Source organism: Phyllostomus discolor, chromosome 5, assembly GCF_004126475.2.
Source record: "Phyllostomus discolor isolate MPI-MPIP mPhyDis1 chromosome 5, mPhyDis1.pri.v3, whole genome shotgun sequence".
Taxonomy (NCBI): Eukaryota; Metazoa; Chordata; class Mammalia; order Chiroptera; family Phyllostomidae; genus Phyllostomus; species Phyllostomus discolor.
Window position 1 is genome coordinate 153,302,913 of NC_040907.2, and position 15,623 is coordinate 153,318,535.

Sequence of the window (15,623 nt, forward strand, 5' to 3'; positions counted from 1 at the left end):
TTTTAAAAATGAATTAGAGACTCTGCCCTTGAAAACTTAACCTAGTGGTTGAAACAAAGTAAATCAACTATTGTGGTACAGTGTAGTAAGAGCAGTGTTAAAAGTATGCACAAGGTGCTGTGGGACAGAGATTGAAAGAGACAGCTGGTTTCTGCATTAGTGGAGTTGAGGTAGATTTGATGCCAGATAAATTGGGAACCCACTCCTGAGTCACCAGGGTCATTATCAAATAGCTCTCAATCCTTTCAGTGATATTTACTGCCATCGAAAGAGTATTCTTTTCAGAATTCAATGACTTCTGTTCACAGGGAGATTCAGTTTTGCTGACTTGCAAATAATTTCACAGAAAAAGCACTCTCTTTGACCTCTATTATAATGTCATTTGGTCTCGTCCCTAAGCTTTTTTATCTTCAATTATAAGTACTAAATGTTTAAAATCCCTTTTAAGCAATTGAGGGCTTTGAAGTAAAGGAGAAATGGGTATCACTGGCCTGTAAGGAAAGCGACAAAGGGGCAAAATTAGAGAAGGCAAAATGAACAGAGAACACACTGAAGAAAAGTAGCCTAAAAAGAACAACTGTATTGCTTAGTATTATTCAATGTCTTTCTTTTGGTAGATATCAGTCTTATATCGTTATCTTGTGCAAATGAAGCCTTCTGATTTGTTGAAGAAAATGGTCTTGAAGAAAAGAGCTGAACAACCAAATGGCACCATTGATGACAGTCTGCATTTGGAACTTGAAAAGCAGGTACCCAAAGCTAGGTCATCTCAAAAGAGTGTATGAGAGCATAACTGATGCCACCTTTCTACCCATAGGCTGCTATTATAGCATAGGCATTTAGAGGCAATTATAAAGTTAATGTTTTTTTAATTGCTATCATAAAATTCTTTAGTAAACTTAGGAGTTGAGGTTTGAGGTAAAAAAATGGTTATTGGTAATTTAATACTGGGAGTATATTTTTGTAGCCCTTTATTTGAGCAGTCATGAGGTAAAAGGAGTGCCCTTGAGTTAGAAATTTGAAAGCCTAGGTTAAATGCATGCCTTTTCCTACTTACTAACTTGGTTAACCTTAGCAAATCCTTCATCTTCCCTGGGCAGCTTTCCTAGTATATACTAGGATAATATCTATGCTAGTTAATTTCATCGGTGTTCATTTTATTCATTTTTCAATAGGCATATTACCTGACCTACATTCTTCTTCATTTAGTTGGTGAAGTTAGTTGTTCTCATTCTTTTTCTTCTGGACAACGGGTAAGTCGTTTTTAGTGGTTTTTGTTTTTAGTATCACTATTGATGGAATGAATGAACATTCTTTTTAAATTGTATTAAATTTATTGGGTGACTGATTAATAAGTTTATATCATAGAAGTTTTAAGTGTACAGTTCTATAATACGTCATCTGCATATTGTATTGAGTGTTCACCACCCAAAGTCAAGTCTCCTCCTGTCACCGTGTATTTGACCCGCTTTACCTTCTTCTACCTTCCTCTACCTTCCTTCCCCTCTGGTAGCCACCATACTGTTGCCTGTGTCTGTATGAGTTTTTTGTTTTGTTTATTTATTTGTTGCTTTCTGTTTTATATCTCACATGAATGAAATCATGGTTCTTTTTCTGTCTGACTTAATTCACTTAGCATATACTCTCAAGGTCTGTCTGTGTTGTCACAAATGGCAGTATTTCATCTTTTCTTATGGCCAAGTAGTAATTCATTGTGTATGTGTACCACATCAAGGACACTTAGGTTGTCCCCATGTCTTGGTCATTGTGAACAATGCTTCAGTGAATATAGGGCTGTATATATCTTTACAAATATATGTTCTCAGCTTCTTCAGGTAGATACCCAAAAGAGGGATTGCTTGGTTATATGGTAGCTCTATTTTGACTTTTTGAGAAACCTCCATACTGTTTTCCATAGTGGCTGAACTAAATTATGAACATTCTTTATAGAGAGGAAAATTTAATAAAAGTTAACTTTGAATTTGCTATACAGAAGCAATTTTCAACCTTTTTCATCTCATGGCACACATAAACTAACTAAAATTCTGTGGCATACCAAAAAATGTATTTTTTGCCAGCCTGGCAAAAAAAGAAATGTACAATTTTGATTCATTCACACAGGACAGCTATTGTGGTGTTGGCTGTTGTCATTATTTTATCTGACAATCTAAAGGAATGGAGGTTAGTGCCCCTGAAAGGTGTTGCATGTTTTAAAAATTTGTGGCACGCCAGTTAAAATCACTGCTTTAAGATATTAGCCCTTCTGTCTAAAAATTATTATTTTAAAACCTTTGTTGATGAACATTACATTTTTGTGAATACCCACAGTACTAACATGAATATTCTTATTCATGTATCTCTATCAACCTATGTAAACATTTCTGTAAGGTAAATTCCTAAAAGTAGAATTGCTAGATCAAAGGTTATAAAATTTATAAATTTTAATTATTATTTCTCTCTCACATCAATGTTTGTCTTTCTCTCTCTCTCTTTCTCCCTTACCCCCACCCCATTCTCTCTCTCTAAAATCAATGAATATATCCCCTGGCAAGGATTAGAATTTTTTTTAATTATTTAAAGATAGCTGTTATCACATATCTCTCCCCAAAAGTACCCATTCACATTCTTACCTTAATATATAGAATCTTGGTATATGTATGAGAGTGACTCTTGAACTATACACTTCTAAAACTTAAAACTTAATTTTTTAAGGAACTAATATTAAAGTAGTTTCTAGAGAAAAATAGTTTAGCTGTTATTTGAGTATTTCATGAGAAAATGTGTGAAAGAAAGTCCTCTTTAAATTTGGGGGCATTATATCATAGTCTAAGCTCTAGGGTTAATTTCCATTAATGTGCTTCAATACATAGCAAAAAACAGCTTTTTTTTTTTTGTATGTTTTTTATATTAACTAACAGTAAGCCATACCAGTCTTATTGTCCTGGCAGTTACTATTTTCAGTGGTATGATTACTATTATGTTGGATAGTTAAATTAGAAATTACTAACTGGAGAATGGTAGATTTTTAAATGCTTTTTAGTTCTAGTAATTTGTAGGGCTTGAAAGTGGTTTTAATTCCTTGTGTTTGTTTTCATAGAAACACTTCGTGCACCTCTGTGGGGCTTTGGAAAAGCATGTTAAGTGTGATATTAGGGAAGATGCAAGACTGTTCTATAGAACTAAGGTAAGTGTGTGTTTTAACTTTTTGTGTGTTTGTTTTTAACATTGGTTACATTAATATTTGAGGAAGAGAAGCATATAAGGCTCTCTTTAGAAAAATGAATATATAAGATTAGAAATATTATTTCCTTCTTTAATAACCGAAATCAGTTTCTACTAAGTACTTCTAGCTAGATTGAAAGTGAAAGGAAAAACATCTTAAAGCAGATAAATTTTTAAATTTTATTATGCTTTCTATTCTGAAAGTCCTGACACCTAAGGAGAAAAATTCTAATACTAATGAAACTTATGTACAAGTTAAGACCTTCATGCTTAAGTTAGCTTCAAGAATTAAAGCATTGTTTAAGTAAATATATATGTTTTTTAAAAATGGCTATAAAATTGTGTGTTAGTTAAAAATTTGTTTTGTTCATAGAAAAAAATAGGCAAGGTGTTATTCTTTTTTTTTTTTTAATATTTTATTTATTTTTTAGAGAGAAAAGGGAGGGAGATAGAGAGAGAGAAACATCAATGTGCGGTTGCTGGGGGTTATGGCCTGCAACCCAGGAATGTACCCTGGCTGGGAATCGAACCTGGGACACTTTGGTTCCCAGCCCGCGCTCAATCCACTGAGCTACATCAGCCAGGGCAAGGTGTTATTCTTTAAATATTCCACTAGAGAATGTGTTAGAGGAAGCACTCTTCAAATCCCTCAGTCCTCTACATCATCCAGTCTGAGCTCAAGGATGGAAATGATTCAGCATTAAGCTGGCTCAACTTTTTTCTTAAGGGTTTAGTGTATTCAAACAATAGAAAAGGTAAGTACAATATCTGAGTATGGAGTTAGGAAAACAATTTTAGTATTAATAAAATGATATGGTAGTTTTTTCTGAAAATGCTAACTTAACACTTTTTAAAAAACATTTCTTTTAACGATTTCATTATTCCAAATTATCTTTTAGCTTTTGTAATGTAAAGCTGATTTCTTTTGCCCTTATGTTTGGGTAGTCATTGAATGTAAAGAATCAGCTTTGTAACTTTATATCTTACATTAATTGGCTGTAAAGGTTAGCCCATTTGGATTTAGTATCTATATTTATTTTAGTAGATCTAAGTTAAATACAAAAATGAGCAACTAATGAAGTATCTGGTTGCAGATTTTGAAATACATGTAGAGGATAGCTCTTTGCCTTAGAATGGAAACCATAGTTTCAGAAGCACATTCTTTTGAACACTAACTAGAGTTACTGGCCCGTAGAACTTGGTAGTAGTGGCTACTGCTGACAGATGTGCTAAAAGGAGACCACTCAAGGTTTTTGTTTCTTAAAGCCAGGAGCAGGGCATAGATTGATGTCAGGGTTCCCCTTACTTAGAGTGGAGAACAACATAGAGGTCTGTGGAAATTGCTTAGGGGATGGCCCTGCTGAAATAGTTGAGTTGCCTGCCTCTCTCCACAGTCCTCTAGTAGAAAGGTAATTGTTTGAAGAAACTGAATCTACTGAACTCTAAATGGAGGAAAAAGCAGACCTTGCAATTTACTTTATTAACTTAAAGTAGTTATAAAATTCCTGACTTGTTTAAAACATTTTCTCAGGCAGTTATGTTCAAGAGCTAATTGAGAATCTCTAGAGTGGTAGGAAAGTTTGGATTTTACACAAAGATTTGTTAAACTAAACCTCGAAATGTCAGAATATACTGGGTATTTAAAGAAGATTCATCATACTCTACAAAAACCTAGAGGGGTATAACAGTGAATTTTGGATCTTTTGATAATGTAGAAAGGAACTAATGAAAGCCATTCTTTGTGGCCTTGAGTCTTTCAAATAGAAGCTAGGAAGGCAGGTAACAGCCTATGTTTTGGGCCCTATAACAAAGGCTACCCTTTACCTTCTGTATCTGAGTGTTCAGAAGCCAGCAAGGTGAAAGTATATGTGTGTTGAAGTAGGGAATATGTTGGGATTTTTAAAAAATATTTTACTTATTTATTTTTAGAGAGAAGGGAAAGGAAGGAGAAAGAGAGGGAGAGGAACATTGATTGGTTGCCTCTCTCATGCCCCCAATTGGGAACTTGGCCTGCAACCAGGCAAGTTCCCTGACTGGGACTCAAACCAGCAATCTTTTGGTTGGCAGGCCAGTGCTCGATCCACTGAGCCACACCAGCCACGTTGGGAGTATGTTTTTCTGGATGATCTTTAGTAACTAATGGGAAAATGGAGTCCTATGCATTCAGTATTTTAGATTATAGTGATAAAGAAAAGTTGTATTAATCACTATTATTTTAAAGCCTCTCCAGAAAATGAGTAGTTTATTTTTCATTTCTTGACAAAAATCAAATTGAGTCATTGGGTTTGGGCCTATCATAGTTACCAGATCTTTTATATAAAGCCTTAAATTGATTTTAGGTGAGAATGTTTTAATCTGATTACTTTTTCCCTATTTGATATTTTTAAGGTAAAAGACTTGGTTGCCAGGATACATGGAAAATGGCAGGAAATAATCCAGAACTGTCGGCCTATTCAGGTGTCATTTTATTTAACAGTTTCATTTATTCTTTATAGTTTTACTGAATGGTGTTTCTTCATATTGTTTGAAAAAAGTACGAGAGAGCACTTGCTTCTAGATCTTAAGATAAACTGAAAACTCCAGTATAATAGTTTGTACTACTACAGTTGATCCAGTATAATTTTTCTTTTTTTAATATATTTTATTGATTATGCTATTACAGTTGTCCCATTACCCCCCCTTCATTCCCTTCTACCCTGCACACCCTCTCCCACCCACACTCCCCCCTTTAGTTCATGCCCATGTGCCGTAAATTCTTTAGCTTCTATATTACTCTTGCCCTCCCCAGTCTGTTTTCTACCTACCATCTATGCTACTTATTCTCTATACCTTTTCCCCCTCTCCCCCTCCCACTCCCCTGTTGCTAACCCTCCATGTGATCTCCATTTCTGTGGTTCCATTCCTGTTCTAGTTACTTGCTTAGTTTGTTTTTGTTTTAGGTGCAGTTGTTAATACTTGTGAGTTTACTGTCATTTTACTATACACGTTTTTTATCTTCTTTTTCTTAGATAAATCCCTTTAGTGTTTCATAAAATAAGGGCTTGGTGATGATGAACTCCTTTAACATGACCTTATCTGAGAAGCACTTTATCTGCCCTTCCATTCTAAATGAAAGCTTTGCTGGATAGAGCAATCTTAGATGTAGGTCCTTGCCTTTCATGACCTGGAATACTTCTTCCCAGCCCTTTCTTGCCTACAAGGTCTCTTTTGAGAAATCAGCTGACAGTCTGATAGAAACCCCTTTGTAGGTTACTGTCTTCTTATCTCTCGCTGCTTCTAGGATTCTCTCCTTCATTTTTACCTTGACTAATGTAATTATGATGTGCCTTGGTGTGTTTCTTCTTGGGTCCAACTTCTTTGGGACTCTGAGCTTCTTGGACTTCCTGGAAGTCTCTTTGCCAGATTGGGGAGTTCTCCTTTATTATTTGTTCAAATAACTTTTCCACTTGTTGCTCTCCCTCTTCCCCTTCTGGTACCCCTATAATTCTGATGTTGGAACATTTAAAGATGTCCTGGAGGTTCCTAAGCCTCTCCTCATTTTTTTGAGTTCTTGTTTCTTCATTCTTTTCTATTTGGTTGTTTCTTTCTTCCTTCTGGTCCACTCCATTGATTTGAGTCCCAGTTTTCTTCCCAGAGGGGCAGAGCCTTAGGTGTTCACCAGAGTGGGGCAACCCAGTCGCTGGGTTGTGACGCTGTATGTGGGGGGTGGGGTCCGAGAGGGAACAAGGGCGTTTGCTCCACTCTCTGTCAGACTTCAGTCCCTTCCGCCACCTCCCCAAAGCAAACTGGGTTTTTCTGGTGCTAATTCCCGTGTGGGTGGGCTTGTGCACGTTCTAGGACCCTGTGGGTCTCTCCAGCGAACTCTCCTGTGAGGCTGGGAGTCTCTCCCTGTACCTCAACCCCCACAGGTGTTTTCAGTCAGTACCCCGAGGCTCTATTTCCCAGCGCTGGGACCCTGGGTTGCGCGCAGTGCCTCGCTTCACAATCGCTGCCTTGCTGGGTCTGTCAGTTGCCACCCTGTGCCCAGGGTCTGCCAGCCACCGCCTATGTGCCCAGGGTCCTCCTGCTGCAGTCTTGAGTGCCCGGAGTGCTTTATGTGCCCGGTCCTACAGCTCTTTGTGCCTTGATCCCTCTCTACCCAGCTGCCTGACTCTGCCTCTCCTACCAGTCTGGCTGAATGTGTATATTTTAACTCCTTGGTTGTCTGACTTTCATACAGTTCAATTTCATGTCAGTTCTGGTTGTTATTTTATTTCTAAGTTGTTGTTGTCCCTATCTTGGTTGTGTAAGGAGGCACAGTGTGTCTACCTACATCTCCATCTTGGCTGGAAGCCCTTATTTATTTATTCATTTATTTATTTATTTATATTTTATTTTTTTTAAGTTTTTGTTGGCTTCATATTCATTAATTTATGTTAGCAGGTGGTTAAACCTGTTAATATAAATTTTAAAATGTTAAAAGCTCATTTTAAAGCTTATTTTAAAATGTTAAATTGCATTAAGTAGAGTTTATTTCACAAGAATCATTTTTCTTAACAGCTTGAGATAAAATTCACATATCATACATTTTACCCATTTAAAGTATACAGTGATTTTTGTATATACAGGCTTGTGCAGCCATCACCACAATCTAATTTTAGAACATTTTTGGCACTCCAAAAAGAGAGAAAATCCCACACTCATTAGCAGTCACTCCCCATTCCCCAACTACCTGCACGCCTATCTCCATTCCACCAAGGCCCAGGCAACTACAGACTTTCTGTCTAAATAGAATTGCCTGTTCTTTATATTTCATATAGATGAAATCATATACTATGTAGTATTTTATAACTGGTTTCTTTCACATAACAATGCTAACTGAATCCATGTTGTAGCATTTATGTCCATTTTATTACTAAATAATATTCCATTGTATGGATATATCACATTTGATTTATCCACTTATTAAATGGACATTTGCGTTGTTACCACTTCCTGGCTATTATGAATAATGTTTTCATGAACATTTGTATACAGGTTTGGGTTTTTTTTTTAAGATTTTATTTATTTATTTTTAGAGAGAAGTGAAGGGGAGAGAAAGAGAGGGAGAGAAACATCAGTGTGTGGTTGCCTGTCACGTGTCCCCTACTGGGGACTGGCCTGCAACCCAGGCATGTGCCCTGACTGGGGATCGAACCTGCAACCCTATGGTTTGTGTGTACAGGTTTTTGTGTGAACATATATGTTTTCAAGTGAAAATATCTTGGGCTTATACCTGGGAATAGAATTGCTGGGTCATATGGTAATTCTATGTTAAATGTTTTGAGGAACCACCAGACTGTTTTCCACAACAGCTGCACTATTTTACATTCCCAACAGAATATATGAGGTTTCTGATTTTTCTACATTATTGTCTACTTCTTATCTGGGTTTTTGTTTTTGATTAAAGACATAGTAGGGGGTTGGAAGTAGAATCTCACTGTGGTTTTAATTTGCATTTCACTAATGACTAATAAGCACTTTTTGTGTGCTTATTAGCCATTCATATAGCTTCTTTGGAGAAATGTCTATTCAGATTCTTTGTCCATTTTTTTAACTTCGGTTTTTATCTTTATTATTGATTTGTAAGAATTCCCAAATGCTCTAAATACAAGTCTCTTATTAGGTATAATTTGCAAATATTTTCTCCCATTCTGTATGTCTTTTTATTGTCTTGATGCTATCATTTGTAGAACAAAACTTTTTAATCATGATGAAGTCAGTTTATCTATATTTTTTTCTTTTGTCACACTTTTGGTATCATGTCTAAGGAGACTTTGCTTTCAAGAGGGGCATTGTTTAATACCTGCTGTTTGTCATCATGCTGTTTATAAGCAAACTGATCTGGGATTGTCTAAAATGATGCTTCTCAAATTTTAATGTGCATAAGCATCAACAAGGAACTTGTTTAAATGCAGATTTTTATTCAGTAGGTCTGGAATGGGACCTGAGCTATTCTGCATTTCCACCAGGTTCTCAGATTAATGCCCATGCTGCTGATCCAGGGACCATACTTGCAGTAGACAGGACCTAAAAGTTGTTTATATTTTTTAATCAAAGTAACAGGAACACTGAATATTAATTACAAAAGCAATCTCACTATTCTATGACATTTTGACTTTTGTTGTTGGTATCCTTCCTAAGATGTGCACGCCATTTTAGAAGAGTCTTTAATAAATCTTAAGGTAATGTTTTGTTGTTGTTTCTAACCTCGGTAGACCTTTTCCAGGCTGACCATCTTAGCTGATGTGGCATTAAAATAGAAAAGAATTTAAAACTAAAACTTTCTATTAGCTTAACAGTTTTACTTAAATCTTCTTAAATATGATTCTCTATGCGTTTGTTGATGAACAGAAAACATCTTGTACTTTATATTTTTTAATTGTTAGACCACAAAATGTAAAACTTGAATCTGATTACCACAAATTTTCAGAGAAATATAAAATATAAATTTTTTTTACTTTCATTATCAAAGTCCATTGTCTGATGAAGAAATATTTTATAAAGATTATTCATAATTTGGATTTTCTTTATCCTGGTTTTTTTCCCCCTTGTGTTTTCTAGGGGCAGCTTCATGACTTCTGGGTACCAGATTCTTAACAGGAGTTGCAACAGCAAAAATGAGAACCAAGAAAAGTTCAATAAGAGCCTTTCCTAGAGGAGTAGAAGGGATTACTACAAAAACCAGTGGAATGCTAAGAAAATGTGCAGCAAGTGTGCCACTTGAGTATCTAGTATGAAGCTGGTAATAAAGAAATTGCTGCCCTGGCTGGTGTGGCTCAGTGGATTGAGCGCCGGCCTGCAAACCGAAAGGTTGCTAATTCGATTCCCAGTCAGGGCCCATGCCTGGGTCGGGGGCCAGGGCCCCAGTTCTTACATGTTGATATTTTTCTCCCTCTTTCTCTCTTCCTTTCCCTCTCTAAAGGTGAATAAATAAAATCTTTTTTAAAAAAGAAAAAAATTGCCATTTCTGAAGCAGATATGAAACACAATCTGCTTATTTAGGTAATTGGCCTTTTAAAAGAGCAGCATCCTATAACAGACTGGAAGTGTAGAAGCAGCTAATAGTTGCATGTCTAACCTGCCCCCATTAACTCTGCTGTTAAATTATAAGCCTGTTATCTTTTTTCTCCTCTGTATTTGTGGCACTTGGATAATCACAGAAAATATGTGAGAAAAGATTTGGACCAATGTGAGGAGTTAACATGGAAACCAAGACCAAGTTCCAGTTGGTTTTAATTTTCCCTTTTAGTTATTTTAAGACTCAATGGAAAAACTCAAAATTGAGTTTAGTAACAAAAAGGATAAATCTCTTCTGTAACTCCTGTAAACCACAGGGAGGGTTCAGTCCATCCATTTCCTTCACTATTCAAGATTATAAATCTGTTAGGTTTTTTAAATACATTTAACAAACATTTGAGAAACAGAAGGTATATTGTCAGATCCCGTTAAGGGGAAGAGGTTAAGCTACAAAATAATGGCTCTGTTTTCATGCCAAAATATGCAGTTTGTTTTTAATTTCCAGTGCATTTTTTAAAATACTGGTTAAATCATAGAATTCTGGCCCCTTAGTAGCCATATTATAGAAGTCTGTATTGTAAAAGTTTAAAAATCTGGACAAGTTTCCAGAAACCTTATTTTCATGAGTATATAACCTTGGCAGAGACCTGGATGGTATTATTCTTTACGACACTGCACGCATGTGTGCACTCACACACGTGTTTGTGCTTGTATTTTAAAGTTGCACTTGAGAACCACAGCTGCTCTAAATTCTTAAACACTGGAAAGCCAGCCTTTGGTTTAAATGGTGAAGGGTTAGTAAAAGTGCACGTGCTGGTCTTAGCCCAAGGGCCCTTTGAAGCCTTTGGAAGTAATAAACTCTTACTAGCTAACTGAAAAATTCTTTTGTTGACTGAGTGTCCCTTTTAGGAAAATTTCTAAAAAGAAAATGCCAACTTTTTTTTCCAGTATTGACTTGGATGACATTGCTAGTAGCTATCCTGAGCACCCTGAGGTCTCCAAGTGTGAGGAGAAAGGTAAAGGTGGTGGCGAGGAAGGGAATTAGATTTGATATTTGTAGTTTGAGAACGGAAAAAATATGTTTTGAAAATAGCTTTCTACCTCTAAATTGAGGCTTAAGAGTAAAACACATTTTATCTTAAATGTATCATTTAAAGTAGCATAAATAATTTTTGAGCCCATGTCAAGCATTGAGCAGTTAGAGATTTTCTAGGGAAGACTAAGTAAATCCAGTTCCTGAGAACCTTGTAAGGCCAACAAAAGTTTTATTCTGTGTTGAGTTTACTGGTAAGAATATTATTATCTTGATACTACCTCTCAAGGGTATTGTTAGAAAATGCCACTTACGGTTAATGAGATAAATACAAAGATACAAAGAGTTATATTTGACAGAAGCTTGAAACTCTGGCATCTATCTGCCCAACAATGGGGGCTTTCACACTCTGTAATTTAATAATTTGTAGATACATTATTTGTGTGTAATTTTATAAGTGTTCATATTTTTCTCATTTTGCATTGTGTAAAGTGTAAAAAGTTTCAAAAGTATAAAATACTGCTTATATTGCTTGTAATTACAGTGTGTAAATATTTTCTAATCGTGTACATTGATGGGGGGACAAGTGGGTTATTCAGGTTTTTTTTTAAGTGACCCTTTTGTATTGCAGTTTCAACAGGTAACTGCTCATCAAATTTAAAACCACTTTGATACATTTTTATTTAGCAGTTCCAATAAGAAAAGTCTCTATTTTTAATTATCTTTCTCCATTAGAGAAAAATACTTCATGTGTCCCTTTAAAATAAATGGCCAAACGTCTGTTTGGACCTTTGCATTTATGACTCTGGTAGATGTTTCAGTCTCCAGGTCATATTCCAGTTAGTATTTGCATTCGGGTTCTCATAAAAGTTGTGTGATTCTCTTTGGCACAAGTAGCCCATGGTTTTTCTCCCAAATCAAGTGTTACCCTTCTCCCTCTTGAGTCCCCTTGCTTTGTCTCCCTCCTGCTGTTGTTGCCCACCCAGTGAAAAGGGATGGTTGTGGGGGAGAAAATGTTCATTGCACAGAAAATGTCAGGCCACTTTTGAGACTTGGCAAACAAAGCTTGCACTGAGTGGTGGTGTGTTTGGCAGTATTACTGTGCCAAAAATCACCTTGTCTAATTTTCTGGATATGTATGTCAAACTTATTACCCTTATTGCAAGCTGAAATTTAAGATACTTGTAAGTGTTTATGCTTTTGTGTGTAACTGTTTGCCTTTTCTAAACTGCATTTCTTGTTATCCGAAAATACAACTCTATTAGTTATACCATGTTAAGTGAAGATGCGCTCCATGCACAAAATGCATCTGTGTAGCAGTAAAGTAACAGCATTTGTACATTTTCTGTCTATCTCCTGATGGCAGTGGTGCCTTTGTCGCCTTTTGGAAGGTTGGCATTTTGTTTTTGTTTTGAGGTACAAGTAATAGCTTGCTTTTGACTTCACAAAAATCTCCCCAGATAGAAAAGATAGAAAATGGTGTGTCATCATCCAGACCCAGTTGGAACATTTGCTTTTCTGTTTGTGTCAAAACAAGTGTAGTTGGTGGGGACCGGCCAGTAATAATGTGTGGAGTCTTTAAACCAAGATTAATTTTTAAACTCTAAAAAGTAAAAATCTAAGAGGTGACCCATAAGTGACTGAGTTGAGAATTAGGGAAGGACTGTCCTGGCGTGCCTCTGAGGAGACACGATTAGAGTTCTGGTGGTCGGGCATGCAGAGCGTGACCCGTGATTCGTGCTCACTGGCGGTGTCAGCACGCCTCACTATCTGTGTTTCTTTTCCCTGGGCAGTCCTGTCAGCCGGTCACCCACCAGCTCTTAGGCAGTTTACAAGTAGAGGCAGGTTTCTTTTTTCTTTGTTTTCCTTTCCTTGTTTTTTTATTTTTTAGGATTTTATACTACATCTTGTTTAAAGTCCTATGAATGTATGTGTGTGTTATTAAAACGGCTTTTTCTCAGTTTCAACATGTGTTTGGTAGTATTTGTTTGGGAGTGGGGATGGTAAAGTATCTGGAATGCCCTGTGTCTTCCCCTGCTCCATCCCCTGCTTTTTAAACCAATTTCTTCCTTTCTTCCTCTTGCTTTGGATTCTCCCATTGGTTTGGTCAGTTTGTTAATGTCTCCTGTTTCTGACATACTTAAAGCCATAGTTGTATACAGTTCACTTTTATATAACCCAGTTAAAATAATTTGCTGTATACTTTGCAGTCAGGAATTCAGTAACCTCATTCTTATCTCTTCCACTATGTTCAGTGACTGCTGAGTCCCCACTACCAGTAATGGTAAAACACAGAGGTCTCATGAATCTTACCTGCTGCTGTCCAGATGAAAATACTTTCTGTTACTTGGAAAAGAAGACTGGAAAACAATACCCTTGACCTGCCCCCTTGTTCTAGAGTCGAGGAGAAGCCACACAGTACGGAGGCAGGGCTCAGGATCACCTCCAGCCCACCAGGCAGACAGCCCTGGATATGCCAGGGAGGAAGGGGGGAAGACATAGGTTGACACGTCCTCACTGGAGCTGTTCCTGTGAGGTCATAGAAGGGCTAGGCAGGGTTGCCACAGGCCTCGGGTTCCAGAGCCATGTCAGTATTTCTCCCTTCTGACATGCTAGTTAAAAGATGGCTTGTGAGCATTTTTCTCCAGCATTAGCATAGAGAGGTCCTGGTGTGAAAGCCCAGGCAAAAGTAGAGGCATTGCCTAAGAACTCACTGGGAGGCAGGCAGGCATCACAGCCTTGTACAAATTATGGGCCTTGACCTTGCTCTTCGTCCTGACCTCAGGTTACCATAGCCATTGTTTGATCCTTGGCAAGTATTAACTTCTTTTAGTTTATCTGTCGAATAGAATAATAATGGTGTCTACCTGAGGTGTTTGTGAGGGCTAAATGAACTAATGCATGAAAAGTGTTTAGCAAAGTTCCTGGTATATAGCAAGAACTCAGTAAGTGCTAGCTATTATTATTAGCTCTTAAGTTCAGGCTCTTCTCAGATCATGAAATTGATCTTAAGGTACTTGGGCTTCACTGATACCTGAGCAAACCATATTTCTTAAAACTATTTGTTTTTATTCCTTCTGACACAGCCCCAGAGACCTCTGTTCAGCTGTCTCTGCTGGTAAAAAATTAAGTTTGTGACTTTTTAAAACCCAGCATGCTGAAGCTGAGAAAGGGCTGGTGGGTGGTGACTTTCCAACATTTGTGGACATGTCCTGACACTCCCTTCTCCTTGCTAACAATTCCCCAGGCTGGAGTCAAGAGAGGTCAAACCGGAAGGCCCAGCTTTGGGTCTGACTCCAAGACTACTGGCTGGGAGGAAAACTTAACAGGCAAAACAGGCTTCTGAAGCACAGTGGAACAGTGAGACTACAGCACTATTGCACTGGTGACAGTCGCAACTGAAGAAGCACCTCAGCTGTAATGTGGCCAAAACAAAGATCACACCACCCAAAGGGAGAGTGCTGGGCAAACCAGAGGTGGAGATGGCAAAGTAGGGACAAATGCTGCCACAGTGAGCTGCCAGCAGGACAACTTGACTAGGCCAGAGTTCCTTTGCCTCAGGGAACCTCTGCTCAAGTTTCAGGGGTGCACACCTACCCCTACACCTAGGATCCCTGCTACAGTGAGTAACCACTCTACAAAGCCTGGAGCCAAACCTGGTGTGTGGATGGCTGAGCTCAGCCAGCACTGCTGTCAGCCACTTTCCTACAACAGAGCTGGGGAGGATAGTCCAGCAAAAACAAAACCTACACTCTTGGGGTTCTGTCGGTGAAATGCACCAGGTTTTCAAACGGGGTCCTCGCACAGCCACCCTGTGAGACAGCCGAGGTAGTGACTAAGGATGAGTAACAACCTTCTCAAAGAATGGCCTGCCTGTGTCCCCGGACACATGTTGATGGCTAGGTTAAGGTGAATTTCTTGGTTTGCTTTTGAGTCTCCTCCCCTGTCCATCTTCTCTTCATATCTTATCAGCCTGATTTGCAGAGGAGTATTATCAAAGGGGCTTCCTACAGAAAGTTCCATTAATTGCAGGCACATCTGATCATTTCATTAGGTTCAGAGACTGAAGTGGAAGGACAGCAGAGAGAAATGCATTGTGGTCTGAATCTATATTATCAGAGGTACAAAAGTAACTGCCCAACTACAGTGTAGCAAGTGCTGTGCTGGAAGTCTACGTTGGGATTTAGACGTTTTGCTCATTTGAAAATGTGTGAGGTTCTGAGTCTGCCATCAGAGCACCTTAGAGGAGAAAAGGCATGCCTCATAGAGACTAGGTGAGTGAGATGCCAGACCTACCACCAAATCACTTCGGCCTACTTGCCGCCTCCTG

General features: G+C 37.9%; 1 protein-coding gene across 7 annotated transcripts in view; it reads left to right on the forward strand.

Annotated features, from left to right (window-relative positions):
* SLF2 (SMC5-SMC6 complex localization factor 2) overlaps positions 1 to 13,257 on the forward strand; it is a 44,165-nt gene extending 30,908 nt beyond the window's left edge. For 5 of the 7 annotated variants that reach the window (XM_036027162.1, XM_028513716.2, XM_036027164.1 and 2 more), the window contains 5 exons: positions 618 to 749; positions 1,176 to 1,253; positions 3,098 to 3,184; positions 5,611 to 5,679; positions 9,805 to 13,257. In XM_036027162.1, the coding sequence (XP_035883055.1) occupies positions 618 to 749; positions 1,176 to 1,253; positions 3,098 to 3,184; positions 5,611 to 5,679; positions 9,805 to 9,840 (402 nt within the window). In that variant the 3' untranslated portion in view covers positions 9,841 to 13,257. Of the gene's footprint in view, positions 1 to 617; positions 750 to 1,175; positions 1,254 to 3,097; positions 3,185 to 5,610; positions 5,842 to 9,804 lie in introns of those variants that run through there. The other 2 variants (XM_036027163.1, XM_028513715.2) reach the window with 2 other exon arrangements.
* Positions 13,258 to 15,623: the final 2,366 nt, after the last annotated feature.